Here is a 19,846-nt window from a genome sequence, read left to right as displayed (position 1 = left end):
CCAGTGATGTATTGAAGATATCTATCTGAGTTCTGCTGGTGTACTGTCTAGATTCCTGAGGATTCTAGGAAGTATGCCATCTGGTCATTTTGGTTTAAACACCAGAAAGACACTTCTCTGCTTTATCTCTCTCCTTCTTCTCAGCAAGGCACCCTCCACTGCTTTCCTTTGTGAAGACTGAATTGCTCCACAACTCTGTTTTTTCCCACTTTTCCATGATCTTGCTCCCATCTTTGTTTAGCATGATGAAATTTTATCCTTGCCTATTTTGTTTCAGCTACGTACATAAAAAAGCTCTTGTTCCCTTCCTTGCTTGTTCTGCCAACTTCTTTCAACTTGATGTTTTGCTGCACTCATCATCTTTTGTTGTCTTTTCTGTTTTGACACCCCTCACCCACCCTTTACATTCTTTGTGCCCTGTTTGCTGGTCTTGCATTGCAGCCACATTGGTCTTCGACTTTTCACTTGTTTTTGAAGCCCTTTTCCAGAGCTCTTAATCTCACATAGCTTGATTACTCACTCATTTAGCTCCCAGTTTCTTAACTCTTGTTTTACCTAGTACCTGGTTCAGCATGATCCACTCCCCTAAAATCCCACTAGCCCTAAAGCACATAGCATAACTATTGTTGGCTAGTGGACCAGTTGGCTGTACATTCATGGCTGTCTGTCTTGATTTAGATTGCATCCAAGGGCTTATCTTTTCGGGAATAGTAATGCGCCATTTGGCTGGACCCCTGTGACCTCAGACCTGACGTCTGCTCCTTCTCTCACCTGTGGTTTATAATCACACAGGATGCTTCTGGTTTAATTCGGACCCTTCTTGAGTATGGTCTCTTTCTATCTTCTATATTACTGTCTTGCAGTCTTCCTTACTGTCTCCTTCCGTCTTTCATCCTCCTGCTTTGTGGAAGACAGTGCACTGCTCCCTCCACTCCAGCACTACTCCCTTCCTTTTAAATTAGCTGGTAGGGCATTTATTCTAAATTCGTACCCATTAGCTGGTAGGGCATTTATTCTAAATTCTTACCCTGTGAGGGTACTACTTAGTGGGAAGGGGTTCTTCCTCTTTAACATCACAGTTTGATACCGTGTTATAGAAATTATTTTACCTCTGTCTTTTTCTTATCTGTCATTCCTGATCATTTTGCTGTGGCACCTTCCCATCCCACTACCTGTTGTTTCTATGATTCCAGCAATGCCACTGTCTTCACCTGCATCATTCCTTTTAGCTTCTCCATCTTTTTACCAGGACTCCTTAAAGCTGTACTGCCTACCAGTGCCCTGAGCCGCCCATGTTTGTTCCTGTATGTTCACATAAATTGCCCCCCCCCCCATTATCTACTGCCTGAGTACTGACCTCTCCATTTGTTACTTCTGTGGCATTTCCTTCTCTCCATCTTCATCTTGTCTTTCGGCTTTTTTATGTATTTTATTTTAGGCTAACAAGTGTTGTAGGGGAAAAAGTAATTATGATTAGGGTGCAAAGGGTTTGTGAAAGGAATTATGTGCATAAGGTGAGGTCATCCGACAGTGGAAGGAGGGGGAGAGGAGTAAGGTAGTGGGTAGGAAGCAAAAGAGGGTACAAGTTGGGTGAAAAGAAACACATGACTTGTTCATCCTGGATTGTATCAGGAGCAGATCCATGATTTGCACAAATATCCTTTCAAATAGGGTTGGGAGGATGGCCTAATGGTTAAGGTGTTTGCCTTACAAACACAAGGTGCAGGGTTTGAGTCTCACAAGGGATAATTGGCTAGGTTTAAAATGGCTCGCAAGGGCAGTTAGCCTAGTACTAATCTATGAACCTAATTTAAATGAGGGTAGGTAAGTGTTAGTGGTAGGGAGTTCCAAAGTTTTGCTACTGAGTAGGAGTATGTATTTTGGACAGATGATTGGACTGGTTTATACACTGTGAAGAGGAATTTATTCTCTGATCTGAGAGATTAGTGATAGAGGTACAAACTGAGCAAGGAGTTAAGGGCTGGTGGAGGGGTTAAGGCTGCAGGTTTGTAAATGTCATGTGCAGTTCAAATTGAAGGTAGGTGAGGTGGTGGGGAAGTTTGAGCCGTTTGAGGAGAGAAGTGTTTTGCAGTGATATGTGAAGGATGAAGTCCTTGTAGCAAATCTGGGAGATTTTATTATAATAGCTTTCAAGCTTAGTTTTTTAAGGAGGACTGTATGTTGAGGACTGGACCATAGTAAAGTAGAGATGGGAAGAGGTACGTTTTGGCAGGAGTTTGGTGGTTGTATTCAGGAGGTACTTGTTTTTGTATAACATGCCAAGTTTCTGAGGAGATTTTTTGATGCTACTTTGGATGTAAAGGTCAAACCTAAAACTACCATCAGTTGACTACTAAATATTTAGCATGGAGAAATACTTGTATTTCTGTACTGTGTATACAGTAGATCTTGAGCATGGTTTTATCTGGGGAATGATGTTCAAGTGTAAAGAGTAGGAGCTTAGTTTGGGGGAGGGGGGTTCAGTAAGAGTTTGGCGCTAGCAAGCCAGGTTTTACTGGATTTATGTTTCAGGTGTATAAGGGTAGTTGAAGAGCACATATTGCTGGAGTCATCCACATATTGAATTAGGGTACCTTAACAGGAGGATGTGTGGAGGTTATTGATGAAAACATTAAAGAGTCAAGGACCAAGGATGGATCCTTGTGGGACGCCAGTGGAAGTGGGAAGGAATGGTGAGATGGAGCATTGCCATGTTAGACTGCTGCCTGATTGGTAGGTAACTGGGGAATCATTGACTGAAGGGAAATGATGGACCATGGATGGAAAGTTGATTGAGGAGCTCAGAATGTGACACCATGTCAAAAGCTTTTGATGGTTCTAGAAATACTGTTGAGGTAAGTTTGCTAGAATCTGTAGCTTTGACTGTTTCTAAGAAGGATGACGTGCTATGTGGGCTGACTAAAAGCTATGTTTGGTATTAGTACGTTATTTATTTTATAAGAGAGAGTTTAGAAGCTGTTGGTGAGTACATCTTTCTATGATTTTAGAGAGGAGGGACATGATGGCTATGGAATGAAAGTTTGATAGGTCAGTGGAGTTTCCTCCTTTATGTAATGGGATAATGTGTGACTTTTTCCATAAGTCAGGGACATTGGACGCAGCGGTGCACCTGTTAATAAGGATACTGATTGGATAAACTATGGCACCTGCAGAAAGCTTTAAGTAATCGGGGGAGGTTAACATTTTTTATGTGACTAGTAGGAACAGGGTGAAAGGTAGAGATTGAAGTTATTGGTGTTATAATGGGAGGAATCAGGTGTGAATGATATAGTGAGGGGCACTTAGATGAATACTTAGAAGGGAGTGTGTTGGGGGCAGTGTCTGGCAGTTTGTGAGGGGAAGGAAAGGGTGTATTAGAGAATTATGAGGTGAAGTTGGCAATACATTCTACAAAGTATGTGTTGAACTTAGTAGCCGAGTAGGGGGATGTCTGGATATTGGCTAGGGTATTTTTTAAAATCCTGGGTTGAATAGAGAGGATATGGAGGACCAAAATGTTTTAGGGCTGTTTGTGTAGCTAATGTGTAAATGGCTATAATATAGTTTTTGTCTCTGGTAAATTGTTTTTAACCTTTATTACGAATTACTGTAAGTTTCTGCCACTTTTGCTTTTTTTTGCCGTAAGAGCTGTGCTGTGTTTCTGTCCTTCACAAGGAGTTTACATGCCTTAATGTGCCAAGGGGCATGGCTAGTTTTAGTTCCTTTTGTATGTTGTGGGGCAAAGAAATTAAGGATTTTTAAAATACTATGTTGAAGTCATCTACTTCATTAAGGGGAAGCAATTTCAAGATAGATCAGTTCATAGCTTTCAGTGATTTGATGAAAGCATGTTGGTTAAAGTACAACGATTCTCAAGATACAGGTGGTGATAAAGGTTCAGCTGGAACTGCAGGATCTAGTATTGTAATCCAACAGTGCATGTGGCTCAGGCAGATGGATTTTTGCTAAGTACATTAAAAATGACCTTTTTGAAATTCCCTCCAAGGCTCATTAATTTTACTCTGAAGTAAATGCATACCTGGAGAATATGAAAGTTTGCATTGTATTGGGCTTAAGTTTCTGTTGCTTCAATGCTTATTCTCTAGAATGTAAAGGAGCCAGTGGTAAATATGGGTTAGGTGTGGCGTGTAGAAAAAAAAAGCAGCAGTCTAGAAGAAATATTATTCATTTATTTTATTCATTTATTTATTTATTTTATTTATTTATTGATGTTTGATTACCAGAGAAAGTCTGACTAGATAGGAAATGATTTTCAAAGGAGGCCCAAAACATTTTAAGATCAGTAATTTGCAGTCTTTAAAACTAATTCAAAAATACAGTTTAATGATACCAAATTGAAAACATTAGTTAAGAATAGATACAAGTTATATGACAATGGTTCAATAGTTAGAGAAATGTATCCAATTTATAGAGAAATTAAAGATACGTTGGTGTATTACAAACAGGAATTGCAATACAATGTGAGAGAAAAGCAGGCTTATGTTATATTTAGAGAAAGCCAGGGAAGAGAAACTGATAGAAGTAAGAAAGTGAGTTAAGAAGGAGAGTAAGTAGATGTAAGGTATGAATAGGTATTTGTTCACATATTGGGATAGAGTTTATCCTGGTGTTGAGCAAGAACAGATCCAGCTTTTGGCTAGGTTTTGAAGGATGGGAGGGAGGGTATTGACCTGATGAGCAAAGATAAGAATTTCCAGGCCTTACCAACATGGTACGAGTACAGACAATTCCTGGCAGATTTGATAGGTGTTTGGTCATTGGATCGTAATATCTGACTGGGAACATAGTTGTATAGAATGTTTAGTGCTGGACAAGCAGATGGATTTTGGTTAATTTTGCAGGTGGTAAGAAGTTATTTATTTGTTAGATGATGGGGTAGTTCTAAGCAATTTGGGGTTATGTAGTACCATATAGCGGTGTACTCTGAAAGGGGTATGTGCTGTAAGTTTAGCAACTTTTATTCCATAGTTCATGTTTTGATGTTTGTGATGCCTGAAGGTGTAACATTGAAGATAACTTCAGAAAAGTTGTGGTCTGAGGGAAAGGGTCTGTGGCACACTGTTCAGTTATCTGTGGTCTACCTGTGGCTAGGGACCATTTACCCCTCCACCTACCCATGTGAAGATCTTCATAGGTGTGTAGAAGGACAAAAACAGCCCCTCCATATATTGCCACCTTCAGAAGTCCTAGACTTGCCTGCTTGTACCATTCTGTCAAAACCAGGTCACAAGAAGAGAGGTCTTTTGCCTGTTCCATAAAAGAGCCATCCAAAAAGTCTCATCTATCCAGAAAGGGTAAATATTCAATACCAAGAAACTTTTTAATGCCAAAGTACACCAAAGAACTTGGACCTGTACTAGATCCAAGTGGCCACTTCTAACCAAGGACAGTTCCTTTTAGTTGCCTACTCCCTTGGCAACAGTCACTATGGAAGAGCCCACCCATAGAGTTGGTATGGCTGGATATTTTAGTGGGCATTTGGTTCAAGGAGTCTAGATGTCTTCCAAGATGGAGTCCTATATCAACATACTGCAATGAGCAAATTTTCTTATGACCCTGTGTGCTTTCTAGGATTCCCTACCCCAATGTGTGATTGCCATCCACTGCTACAGCATAGCATGCTTTAATACACTGGCACCGGGAGCTGTTTTTATCCCTTATGTCAAGAAGCCATGAGAGTATGTGAAAGGACTTGTGTCAACCCATTACTTTGTGGTAGCCAACTGCATTCCATTTGAGGCCGGCTTACTTGCAGACAAGCTCAACTAGTGCCGATGTGTCATAAGTAGTTCTTCAGCCCCTCGGTGACCAATAATTTGCTCCATTGCTGAAACTCACCTTACTGTAACCTCTTCTTCTCCTCCTCCAGATTTTTAAGGTGTCAGCCCGACACCAAACCTTCAACGAAGGTACACTTATTAACGCATGGCTTTTGAGCACCACTCGACCACGGAGAGGACATGCAGACTCCACACAGAAGGTGCTCCAGCCGAGAATCGAACGGGAGAACCTCTTACTGTGAGGCGACAATGCTACTGCCACACCACCGCAGCTGTAACCTGTTCCTCTCCTCAGCCAAAATCAGATCATTTTTCTCATCTTTCTAATAAGGGGCATGTCTCAGGGATAATATGATTTAGAAATGACTGGTTTTCCCCAATTCCTGTGATGATGTGATTCTTCCAGATAGTCAAACAGCCCAAGTCCAAAATCATTATCATAGCTGTGTATTGGCTTCAGCAAATATGGCTTCCCCTTCTCCTTCCTGAGCTTCTGGAAACTACCTTACCATTGCACTCTTCTAGGACGCTTCTGACTCGACAGTCAGGAATGTCACACAAAGACATTTACTGCTTCAAGGATTATAGGTTACTAGGCTAATGGCCCTGGGGCCCTTAGTTTATCCCCAAAAAGAAACCTCAGTCAACACCTGTCACCCCTGTCAATGAGGGACACAGGTGCAACCGCTGGGGCAAATTTGTGGTTTTCCATCTACTCACCAAGGTTGTACTTGAAGAGGGTCAGTGTTTGACATGTATGGGAAGTCTATTCCAGAGATGGGGCAGTCTCTGGGAGACAAACCTCTCTTTTCCCACCAGGTTTTGTTGATGTCACATATTAGATTCAGGCACTTTTGAGTGGGTAGTGCGTGAGGAGTTAGACCTACGGATATGGAGCATCTCTAGTAGGGCAGGGTCTGAGATTGCCTTGTAGGCGAGACACAGATCACCCCTGAGCAGTCTGTATGATACTGAATAGAGTGATAATGATTTGAGCCTGTCCGCACAGGACAGATGTTGGAGGCCATGGGTTTTTTTTGTGAGATATATTTCAGTGGCCTTTCCAGTTGGTGCAAATGTTTGGAGAGGTACATACCAAATGGGGCATTATACTAATCTAATTAGGGAGGAGTATAGAGCGGTAATAACCTCCTTTTTTCTGGATGCAGTCCCTTTACTTATGAGATGAACCAAGTAAAAGGCTTTTGGCTTTTCTGACCACTACTGCTACATGATGCTCGAATGTGAGGTTATCAACATGAGTGCCAAGTCTGTCACAGTGTGCTTAGGGGGTTGCCGTTGATGTGGTAATCAGTAGGGGCCTTGTTTTTGCCAAATGGTATGATGATACATTTTTTTTTTGCATTTAGCTTGAGGCCATGACTTTGGCACCCATCATTAGTTGCTGTGACACCCTCTTGCAGTATGTTAACATCATTTGGGGAATCAGTGACAGCACCCAACTTACAGTTATCCGCAAACTTGGTCAGTCACAGGCCTATTGTCTTTGCCTGGACCTCTGAGAAGTAGATGCCAAACAGTAGGGGTCCCAGGACAGATCCCTGAAGAACTCCACTAGTGACAAGTCTGATATTGGAGGTGGAGGTGCCTAGTTTGACTTTGAGGTTCCTGTCAGTGAGCCAGTTGGCCACCCACCTGAGGAGATGGGTATTTACACCAGGTTGTGTTTGCTTTTTGATGATGCCCAAGTGGGGAATTGTGTCAAAGGCCTTGGCCAGGTCAGGGTAAGCTGTATGTACTGACTTTCCCTCATCCAGGGCCTTGGTGATGGTCTCAAAGAAGTCTACCAGGTTCAACAGGCAAGGTCTGCCCTTGACGAATTCAAACTGGGTGGGGTCAAGTGCTTGGAGATTGTCTATGTCCTTGTTTATGAGATCCATAATAATATGTTCCATGGCTTTACAGATCAGACTTGTCAAGCTAATGGGGTGATAGTTTCCAGGGTCAGTAGTGGCACCACCTTTGTGCAAGGGGATGACAGTGGCAGTTCTCCACTCTGCTGGAATGAAGCCTGTACTTAGGATATGGTTGAATAGAGTGCTCAGTGGTGAGGCCAGTTCTTGCAGGAGATGGTGCAGAATACATCATGGGATACTATTAGGTCCCATGGAAGCTATGTTCTTTGACTCGGACCTCTAGCTATTTGTCTGAGATACTGTCTGGTCCCATGGAAGCTATGTTCTTTGCTTTGGATCTCTAGCTATTTGTCTGAGATACCGTCGGGTCCCATGGAAGCTATGTTCTTTGATTTGGACCTCTAGCTATTTGTCTGAGATACCGTCGGGTCCCATGGAAGCTATGTTCTTTGCTTTGGCTATTTGTCTGGCATTGTCGTTCCAGTAATGGTCAGTAATCCATTTTTCTCCAAGAGTAGTCTTCACTATAGGTCTGTTAAGTGTAAGACTTGTAGAGACAAATGATTCTGCTTTTCTGTCTGGCGGTGACTAAAGAAATTAACCCCCTTCTTTGCTCTTATTCTTTTTGTGTTTGAATGTCTTTTTCAGATTTGATTCCAGGCTTTGTTATTCCTCCATCAGGAAGCTTTTAGCTGTAGTATTAAATTTTCATAAGAGCCTAATTCCTCATGGTCAGTTTCATTAAATGTTTGGATAACCTTCCTTAATGGTAAATTTTTTGTAGAGACCACCCCCAAAAGACCTAGTACTGCCTTGGGGTATATACTTTGCTTTGGAAAAAACTGACCGTGCAACGTTTGCAGTCTCAATCTTTTTCTTGGAAGGTGCTTTTCTTGTAGTTGTCACTTCTGTAGATACATTTCCTTCAGATGTAGACTTATCGGTTATTCCACCCTACCCAGTATTCTCCCAAAGACATCACCACATCCTGCACTAACCCCTCCTTCATGCCAGCAGTTATTTGTGAGTCTAATATTAAGCAGTATATTCATCACCGTATATTTTTCCACAGTGTATGCATCATGAGGACTAGCTTCTCCACACTAAGGATATTAAACAGTCATCTAGCCCGTGTCTTCAGAAGACTAAATCTACTCCCAAAAATTCACAACCCTTTTTAGTTTCTTCATTAAGACATGGGTCAGACAGTTTCAGAAGTTACTTAACCAGATGTCTCACCGACTGCATCCAGTTTTGCTGTATTAAGTACAGCAAGTCTCTCTTCCTTCTGTCCCAAGGGCTTGCACTAGCAGAGCATTGGTAACTTGTACAGCTGCCTTCTGACATGCAGCTGTGAATTATATTTGTGCATATGGTAATTGGTCTTTGTCCAAGCACAAATGCAATGCACTAAAAACTAAATACAGTCTCCAGGCTCAGCTAAATACAGTCTCCAGGCTCAGCTCTTTTTGTGGGGCCGTGGTTATAATGGGTGTGTTCCTATTATGGAGGCTGCCCAGAGTGATTAGGTTCATAGGTAGGTACTAGGCTATTGGCCCTAGGGCCTATATTAGCCTAACCAAAAAGGTACCCTGGCTTTTGTCGCACAAGAAAATTATTTTCCTGTGCCCCTGCCGAGCAGAGCCACAGAAGTAATCCCTGGGGTGAATTTCCTATTTCCCATCCAATCATCAAGATTTTTCTTGAAGGGTGCTAATGAGGAGCTTTGTTTGATATAGATAGGTAGTTTGTTTCCAGAGCATGGGAAGTCTCTGGGACAGGAATTTATCCCTCCGGCATGTTCTGTTTATTGTGACAAGGTTTAGGTCCCTAGAGCTTGTAGCTTGGAGGGATTGGGATTTCTTTAAGTGGAGCATGTCCAACAGCTCTGGGTTTGACATAGCTTTGTATGTTAGGCAGAGATCACCTCTGAGTAGGCGATATGTGACAGAGTAAAGCTGGAGTATTTGAGACTGCCTGCGTAGGCATCTGTTTGAGGCCGGTAATCCTTTTTGTGAGGTTTTTCTGCGGCATTTCCAGTTGTAGATGTCTTGTGAGGTACATCTCTCACATTACCTTTGGACTCGGACCTGCTACCACAGAGGAGGGGTGATCTTGCCTGGTATGAAAGTTATGTAAGCATTAATGATCTAGCACAACAGTTCCATCCTGCATAATATATCCTCCCCCCTTCCCATAAACCTTTTCTTCTAACAAGTTTCATTACAAAAGTTTCAAAGTCGTCTACATATTGATGCTTTACTTGACTGATCTCTTATCAAGTGAAGTTAAGAACTGCAGTGCATTATAGTATAGGGGAAGGACTGACAGTCTAGGAAAGTGTTCCTGCTGTTACTCGAGCAATGAGATTAATGAGATTTTTTACAGCTTTAAACAAAGTCTGACATCACTAAGATGAGTCACTACCCACTGTTTTTTTCTAGCATTTCTTTTTCAAAATAAAAATTAGAAATTTCCCAAACTTTAGCAACAATTTTTTTGTCCAGGCACACCAAACCCTGTCAATATGAAAGACATTTTGTTTGCTTCAAGGAAATTGAAGAAAGGCTTGTGAGCCACAAAAGTAAACAACATCAAATGCTGGTCCACTCTCTCCTTCTTAATATGATGGATGCATCAGCCAGTACAGGCCTCTGCTGTAGTGAGCTTTGCACTGGATGAGCATGCAGTCCCTTGCAGTGAGATCTGCACTAGATGAGGGTGCAGTGCCCTGCTGCAGTGATCGCCCCACTGGATGAGCATACAGCGGCCTGTTGCAATGAGCTCCACATGGGCTACAGTGTCCAGCTGCATCTTTATTCAGAGATCTTTCCACTGGCGCTATACTAGAAGTAGCAGTGTGGACGGCTGTCCTTACTTTCCGAAAATACTGTGAACTGGAATCTCAGTTTAGAAGTAGGACAAGTTTTTGCAAGAATATATGAGAGGTAATCCTATGACAGCTGGCGCAGAAGGTTAAGACTGTGCGCTGTAGTTACTGTGGTACAGGGTTTGATTCCATCAGCCCTTGTTTGTCTACTATGTGACCATGAGCAAGTCATTTAACCCGTGTTTGGGTACAACTGGGAATTTGGGCTAGGCTTCTCAGTGGTCCCCTGGATCGCAGGCTTATTAACCTATGAACTGAGCTATGAATGTCCACACATCAAGGATAATCTAGTACGTATTGGGATCCTGTGCACTTGTCATAGTTGACTGCTAAAGTGACCCTCCCTGAAGTAAAGTGGTACTGCTGTATAATGTACTTGTCATAGCAGTAGGTTTTCCAGGGGAGGTTGTACTAGTAAAACTATGTTTCTTCCTTTTCCCTTATTGTTTTGAAAGGAGTTTACTAGATTCTTAATTATCTCAATAAATATGTTTTTAGAGCATATTTTATTTTACATAGGTATACTGGTAAAATTCGTGTACCACAAGGAGGTTCATTAGCCTTAAAGAACCAAAGACAATATATACCAGCAATATGTATGTATGGATGGATGGGGCTCCTTCTGCTTTCTGACATCCTCTACTGTGGTTTAAAATCAGTGTTTGTGGGAATAAAAACAATTATTGGTGAAATAACCTGACCATTTCTTGTTTGCTGGAGTGTAAACCTAATGGATCAGCACTGCTCCACCGATGAATAAGCCAAAATGCAATGTGTTTCTGTTGCAGCGGCCTCTTCAAAGTTCTACTGTTTGTATTTTTTATGCTTTAACTGGATTGCTTAAACAGATTGTGGTCCAGTTTCAGTGGATGTGGTCCAGTTTCAGTGGAGGCTTTGACAATGTGAGGTATTACCAGCTATGTCAAGAAAAGTAGGGCAGTGAATGTATAATGTATACCAGCTTGGCTAGCTGTTATTTTGTAAAGAATTGTATGTCATTTGTATATCAAACTGATTTGTCCAGTTGCTTCTGCTGAAAAACTTATTTGTAAAGCTGCTTGTGTTAAAAATGTACCAACGGTTGGTCTTGACTGTACTGTAACTGATTAAATGTATATGTTTTAACATAGCATACTGGAAGAGGTTAATCCGAGTCCAGCTAACTTTGGAAAAATAGTAATAAATTAAATTACTTAATTTAGGCCATAAAGATTTTATCTTGCAGTTCTGATTGCAGCCAGAGAAGAAATGTATGTGTCAGAGAATGGTTTAATAGCTCCTGTGGGAAGAGTGGAAGTTTTTTATGGTTTTATAGCTTCCAGATTCTATAGCACATCTCAGCAAAGCTGTGTCTGTGTGTATGGTAACGCTTGCTAAATTCTGGTTCATTTCTTTTAGCAATGGGGGTAGTCTGGGAACCAGAAGTCAGATGACCAGATGTATGTAATGTCATTCTGCAATCCATCACTAAAATTATATTTTAATACTAGGTGAGACTGAAGTCTCAGAGCCCTCTGTTTTTGGGCAAAGAAGGACCCCTCACCTACTTCAAATGGCTTTGCTCTAGTAAGTGAACTAGGGAATAATAATTCTTTAGATCAGTCAGGAAAATATAGTGAGATTAGTTAAGTACTGTTTTTCTGTATCTGTGTGAATCCATTCATCTGTGTTATTTTAATATTTCCTATGATTGAAATTCTGTTGTTTATTGTAAATAGATATTCCATGTTTTCATGTTCTTTTATTATTCATTAATTTTATTTAAACTTTTCATTGTGGCTGGTCCTTCCTTCAAGAATACGCATATCTATTTGGTGACTCTCTGGCCACTCCTGAAAGCCTTACTGCATTGGTCAAACACCATCATTTGTGTTAATATTAGTTTCAGTCAGTATAATTGGGTACCTTTGTAAGAGCCTTAGAGTAGCTGGCTTTGGAGTGTCTGGTGGCAGTAACTACCTTGTAGTCTGAGCAGAAGGGGCATAGTTATTAAATGTGTGCCAGCCTTTCCCAGGTTTGTATGTGCGTGTGCACGCATGCTAATCAAATCTCAGAGGGTGTGTGTGTCAGTTGTTTGGAGCAAGGAAACTAAGCACTAGTTTCACAGAGAGGTGGAGGACTTGGCTTGGACACTTGACTGAGGACTCAACTCTACACAGCTGTGCCAGTGGGGAGTCTTACTGAGGATGAAGAGAGTGAGACAGTAAGAAACCAGCCCCTGTACGGAGTGTTTGTTCCCTGTGTGCTATTAAAGGAAATTGTGCTTGATGCAGAGAGTTGCGTCTGGAAATACTGGGTGTATCCATTTTGTGTTCCAAGCCGCGGTGGTACGGAGGTAGCGTTGTTACCTCACAGCAAGAGGTTCTCCCATTCAATTCTCAGCTGGGCTTGGGAGTGCCTTCTGTGTGGAGCCTGCATGTCCTCCCCGCGGTTGGGTAGCATTCAAAAGACATTTGAGCTGGCACCTCGGCGTTTTGTAAAAATATATTGCCCATCATTAGCGGACCGGAGTTCCGCTGTGGCGACCCCTTACCAGGAAAAGCCGAAAGAATAACAAAACAACATCCATTTTGTGTTCCAAGTGAAGTCCCTCTCCAGTGTCAGTGGTGAGGATTCAGGCTCCTTGATTACTGGCCCACAGTGGGGACATCATGGAGACCTTTGGAAGTAAGCTTCAAAACAGACTGTATGTATTATAATACAGACTGGTGGAGTAAAATGTCAACAGCTTAAAGGTATGGAGAGGTAAAGAGGAAACAGTAAAATAAATAATTTCTGCAGCACTTTATTTGCATGTACTTCACACAGCTGTACTTTTACAACGAGTTGCACATGCTGCTATATTTTTGTTACCTTTTAAAGTCTGGTACAGATTAATTTTCATCTTTTTAGGGTACTGAATTTTTGAGATTTGTAAGTATTTTGTCAGTAGTGTATTTAGTAACTCATTTTGTTTGCTGCAATTCTAAACTCTAACCAGTTTCTTGTATATTTTTGTCTTTAAAGAAAATGAAGAAGGCTATAACTGCTGTGGATGGTTCCTGATCATAATTTCCTTCTTTTTTATGTTAATTACCTTCCCTATATCCGTTTGGCTTTGCATCAAGGTAAGATAAGGGAGAAAATTAATTCCTCACATGATTTTTGATTGTGCAGATTACCAAGAATGATTTGTTTTCTGTTTCATTAAGATTGTGAAAGAATATGAGCGTGCTGTTATCTTCAGGTTGGGCCGCATAAAGTCTGGAAGAGCAAAGGGACCAGGTAATGTGCTCATTTCCACATGAGATTCATGCAGCAGCTCTTTAAAGCAAAAAAAAAAAAAAATGGAAGCAGCTTTATTTTTTTGTGTTGAAATGCTAATATTAATATATACCCACTTGAAAAGGTAACATCTGATACAGTATTCCAGAATAATGGACTCCTAAATGGAGTTTAAAAGTAAAATTAAGAGTTTTCTTCCTTTAAAAAAATTCAGAGTTTTCTAACAAATTCAAAAGCACTTATTTTGTTGTTATGGTATTTTTGTTTTTTGAAAGTTTACTACACTGGCAACACAGGCGTTTGGAGTTTTACACTTGCAGATAGAATGTAAATCTGTATCTTCTGTGTGCATCATCAGGTTTAATTTAATACTAGTTTCTGTATACCATCGGTCACCATAATTCAACCCCATCCATTAAGAGATGCATTTACTACTTCTTCTTCTTCTTCCAGATTTTCCCGGTTAGGGGTCACCTTGTCTGCTCATGATTGGCAGTGGAGTTTTTATGGTGTTGAGTTGCCAGCCCGGTGCCCAACCTCCCACAGAAGGCGCACACACTCACACCTAGGGCCAATTTTAGAGTGTCCAATCCACCTGCAGCATGTCTTTGGGATGTGGGAGGAAACCGGAGGAAACCCACGCGACCACAGGGAGGACATGCAGACTCTGCACAGAAGGCACCCCAGCCGAGGATCGAACTGGAGAGCCTCTTGCTGTGAGGTGGCAGTGCTAACCACTGCACCACCGTGGCCGCCCCTAAGAGATGCACTTACTACACCTACAAAAACCTGATAGTACATGGGAATAAGGCTCAGAGCTGTTAATGAGCCACTTCCTGTAACCAAAGGTACATTGTTTGATTCCTTCCGCTGCCTTTGCCTACTGTGTGACTCTGTGCAAGTCACGCAACTAGACAGAGCTTCTGGGTAGCATTTGTGTCCTGTGGGCTTTCCTATTTAACAAATGCTTCTACAGTCAACTCATGAAAAAAAATATGCAAACACAAATTAGCCACCAAGAAACAAAATCAGAAAAAAATGGAATGGGAAAAAAATTAAACTAATTAAAATAAACAAAGCATGTATCGTAGACAGTCAGAAAATGACACTGGCAAACTAGACCAAAAACTAAAATCTATACAAATGTAAAGCTGCAGTACATAGTAGTTTAACTAGCAAGCTAGCATAGCATTGCAAGCTAGGAGTAGTCATTGAATCCCCAAGTGATTTAGCAATCTCGTAGTAAGGTTTGTGTCAAATAAACAGCTGGTGCCAAAATGAATTGCAAAAAATGCATCATTGCATCCTTTGGGAAGTCATCCTCCTCAGGGAGCAACAATATTGACAGTATGGCCCTAAGAGTTGACCTAACTTTTGACCAACAATTGTCTGTTGTTGTAAGAAAGTGCTTCTATATTGTACAGCTTTATAAACAAAGGGATTATGTCTCAATCTGATGAGGTCATTGACCCCCTTTACTCAGCCCTCTTTAGATCAATTATTGAACATAATGCCCCTTTGGTATGTATCTGTCCAGACACAAGCAGCAACTGGAATGCCCACAGAGATACCTTACTAAAAGGATATAACAGCTTAGCAACATGTCCTGTATGGACTGACTCAAAGCCATGCCAGTATAGTGTCTATGCTACAGACTGTTAATAGGTGACTTGTGTGTGGTAAACAAGGCATCCTCTGAGCCATTACGTCTGGATTTACTGCACACCAGCAAGTCAAATGGCATCAGAAATACTCTGTGTAGGGAACTAAACCTCTTCTACAATGTCAACAAAATAATTCCGGAAGAACAGATACATCTTACAGAGGGATACCACTGCTATGGAACAGACTCCTCATACACACAAAATTAAGTTTATCTCTGTCAGTACTCAAGTACAACCTAGATCTATGGATGAGAAACAGAAAAAAATATCCCAGGAGTCCTCCCTGTGCTACTAATGGACCCATGCATGGATCCCCTCAAATAATCTATGGTATGATCCCAATTTTTCTCATTAGGAGTAATATACAGTCATTGACCATGGGATGGGTAAAGGCAATCTATAACTAAATGGGATAGGTAATTTTGAGCACAAAAAGGGAAGATAGCTAGGCTTAAAATGGCCCGCAAGGGGCAGCTAACCTAGTACTTTCCTATGAACTTGTAACCCTGACTCCTCCATCCATACTACAAAATTAGGGATAATGTAATAAAAATGTAAAACTTAAATCTTTATAACAACAGGGATGGCCCATTCTTAAAATAGTTACATAACCTATGAAAAGCCATATTCTTAGGCAAAACTGTGAAGGTATTGTATCCCACTAAAATGGAGCAACAGTAGTAATTCATACCAAAAAATGAGCACAGATTAGTGCTGTGTTTGTGTATAACATAAACCAAGAAACTTCGCAGTGTGAAGTTCACTCCTTGAATTATGTTAAGCACCTAGTTCACTAATAAAAGTTGAACTTTAAAATACGTACTACAAAATTAATAAAATAGAAAATAGTAGGTAGTCCACAGTTGAGTTAAAAATAGAATATCCTTTATTGAAACACATAAACACAAGCTGAGTATAATGAAAAACATCCAAAACCGTCATTATTTATATATATAGTCAGGTTATTTGGAGCAAGGGAGTGGTTACAGAGGGTGGTTTTGCAAAGACCAATAAAAGCATTAAACTCTTTCCTTTAACCAAGTACCCCTTCCTCCTTAACACCATAGTGTAAACTGAGACTGTGCTACCTTAGAACTGAAACTAAAAGGCTAGAGACAAATTATAATATATATAGCATAAGAACAGTTTATTAAGGCTAACCTACTAATCCAAACTTTTTATTAATTAAGAAACTAATTCACTAACAAAAATACTAATTAAGAAAAAGATCTACCACTAGACGTCTATCGGAATAAAACTTTGTATTAGTGTAGTACCTTGCAATGTGTGCAACAGCAAGTCCCACCTAAACGCCACCCATTGTCCAACAGTCGGTGACCTGTTTAACTTAAGTAATATTTATATCGATGGCAGCATGAATATTCATTCTCTGTTCGTACTTTACCTTTTTCCTCAATGTAGTGCAATTTCAGAGTTGGTATATTTAGTTAGTGTGGGGGGTGGAGGATGCAGCCCCCCTCCCCCTGCAAAATAAAAATACCAACTCCAAGATTGTACTACATTGAGGAAAAGTGTAAAGTATGAATACCCAATGAATATTAATGCTGTAGCTGCATGGCTGTCAATCGTGCATTTTTCCTGTATGTTAACATGCCCCTTTCACTTGTCAGCCTGTAAGACCACGCCCACATCTGCACAGAATGGCCTGTGAGGTACTACATTAATACAAAGCCCAGAATAAATATTAATGCTTATAAACTGAAACACTTTTAACAAGGATCACTTTCGTACCAAATGAATACTTCATTAAAGTTGCGTGTATAAAAAAAAAAAAATCTAATATTAACGAATATGTGTATAAATCTACAAGTGAACACCCAAGTAGGCTGAAATCCATAGTTATAATTGCTAAGGTGGAAATGCAGTGAACACCCTTACAAATAAAGCATTAAGGGCCCGGAGATCTGCTCAAGTGTGGCTTAAGAAAAGACTTAGTTTGAATGAGTAAAGGTGCACTAGAGTGTCAGAAAACAGCACCAATGTCGGTTATTTTCATAGTGAAATATTTAATATCAAGAATAAGCAGATGGACTCTGGCAAGACTCCTCTCTCGAGTGTAAAATTCAGGTTTATTCACAGTACAAACTGCAGTTTGTACTGTGAATAAACCTGCATTTTACACTGGAGAGAAAAGCCTTGCCCGAGTCCGTCTGCTTATTCTTGCTACTTGGACTTTGTGTGTACTTGGACACAGGTACCTGGCTATTGGAAGTATTTTTTGTTTTTACTTTGAAATATTTAATATATTTGACATGTGTTTATAACAATATTAGCATGTAATGTTAGCATGTAATGTCAGCATCAATCAGTCCCATATCAGACTTTTAATAGTCTTTTAAACAGTGGGGCAGTTTTCTGAGTTCTAGTATGCTTTTTATGGAGCAATCATAATTTAAAAAGAAAAAATCCGACGCTCTGCACGTACGGAGAATGCACGGCCAAACCATGCACAGTAAAAACACCAGTGGCCAGCATAGAGTACACCAAGCACTATTATATGATAATTACGACATAAATATTTTATTCAGACCGGTTTCGGCTAACCAGCCTTCTTCAGTGAACTGGTCTGAATAAAGTATTTATGTTGTAATAATCATAATTAAGCCTCGGTTTTATAAAAAGAGTTTCAGCTGCCACAGTAGTTCACGTTTTCCTAAAAGAGTAGAGATGTCTCTTTCCAGTTCCAAAAGGTCCACATGATCAATAATTTGAAATTTTAAATCCAGTGTCTTTTGTGAAGCTTCAGGTGCCAAGCCAGTGCATCTTGCACTTAGGTCAATTTCAGAAAGATGGCCAGAAATCTTTCTTTTAAGTCTGTTGAACATTTTCCCCACAAAACATGCTTCAGTGGTTGCAGCTTTCCCTGTAAACCACCTGCATCGAGTTAGTCACCCCCTGCATTAGTTTTAATCAGCTTCTTTAAATAAGGGCAGAAAAACATGTCTCCCTCCTGTATGTGCTGACAAAAGGTACAGTTAGCTCCACACTTATTGGTGCATGTATCCAATGGTCTGGGCCTATCTTCAACCCAACTCCTGATGATTCTGGCTTTCCTATACACAAAGGAAGTAGCGTCTCCATGGATGTCCGTTAAATATGAGCTTTCAGTAATTATGGCCAATTCTGTCTAATAATAATGATGCTGTGATAGTCAACATTAAAAGTCAAGATACAACTGTCTTTAGATTTGTTGTCCATAGATTTCTTTAACACAATCCTATAAGGACTATTAGTGCTGGTGCATCTGTACTTTTTAGCTCGATTATAGGTTCTAGAATACTTAACATATTGCTTTCGTATCCCCTCACCAAAAAATCATTTTCAAGATCATTTAGGTTCTTAAGGAAGGGTTCCATTTTTGTGGTAATCCTGGCCAACCTGTAGCCCTGGGACTTAATGTTATATTTTGTCCTGGTGGGATGGAGACTCTTATTATGTAGCAGGAGGTTAACTCTGGTAAGTTTTCTGTAAAGATCTGTGTCAATTTTACCTTGGTCCAAGTCTTTAGTTTAGATATATAACGTCTAGGAAATCAAACATAATGAAGTCATTGTTTGTAACTAACAAACAATGAAGTCATTGTTTGTTAGTTACATTAGACCCAAACTTGAGTATGGAATAGGTTATATGGAAACCCTATAGGAAAACAAGCATGAATAAACTGGAAAGAGTACAGCGGAAATATACTAAGGGCATCCATGGATGTGAAAATCTAAGTTATTATGAAAGACTAAAATATCTGAACTTGTACAGTGTCTCTTACAGATATTTAAGAGGAGATCTTATACAGGTATATAGGGTATTTAGGGACAACTACCTCTGGGAATGTTTGGGGTTATCAAAAAGTACTAGGTTATCTGATGATTCTCTATGTAGAAGATTCTGTAGGAATGAGAAGTGTTTTAATTGGTTCTCTGACAGAGTAGCTGATGCTTGGAACAGACTACCAAATTACATTAAAGCAAGTACTAGTTTAGATATTTTTAAGAACAGCCTGGACATTTATTTTGGGAACAAGTGTTTTGGCATATTGGCAAGCTGGAAGGGCTTTAATGCCCGTGCTTGAAACATTTGTATGGTACGTATTTAGTAATCTGCATATCTAAGAAGACTGCCAAGATGCGACTGTGGGAAGAGGTGAAACACAGGAAGCTGGTGATTTGATTCAAATAGTTGATAAAATCTTCTGATTGATTTCTATATAACTAATGAATGTTTTTGATGCACTCAACTAGGATCGCTTGTTTGTGTGTTTCAGTAAGTGATATTCCATTTTTAACTCCGCTGTGGACTACCTGCTGTTCTCTGTCTTGTTAATTTGTAGTATGC

General features: G+C 40.3%; 1 protein-coding gene across 2 annotated transcripts in view; it reads left to right on the top strand.

Annotated features, from left to right (window-relative positions):
* LOC122803611 (stomatin-like) overlaps window positions 1–19,846 on the top strand; it is a 264,536-nt gene that overhangs the window by 72,584 nt on the left and 172,106 nt on the right. For both annotated transcript variants that reach the window (XM_044073337.1, XM_044073336.1), the window contains exons 2-3: window positions 13,575–13,675; window positions 13,760–13,832. In XM_044073337.1, the coding sequence (XP_043929272.1) occupies window positions 13,575–13,675; window positions 13,760–13,832 (174 nt within the window). The remainder of the gene's footprint in view (window positions 1–13,574; window positions 13,676–13,759; window positions 13,833–19,846) is intronic.

The sequence above is a fragment of the Protopterus annectens genome, chromosome 5.part1 (genome assembly GCF_019279795.1).
Source record: "Protopterus annectens isolate FY-2018-M chromosome 5.part1, PAN1.0, whole genome shotgun sequence".
Lineage (NCBI taxonomy): Eukaryota > Metazoa > Chordata > Ceratodontiformes > Protopteridae > Protopterus > Protopterus annectens.
The sequence above is the reverse complement of the archived record's forward strand: the minus strand, read 5'-3'. Positions and strand labels throughout refer to the sequence as shown.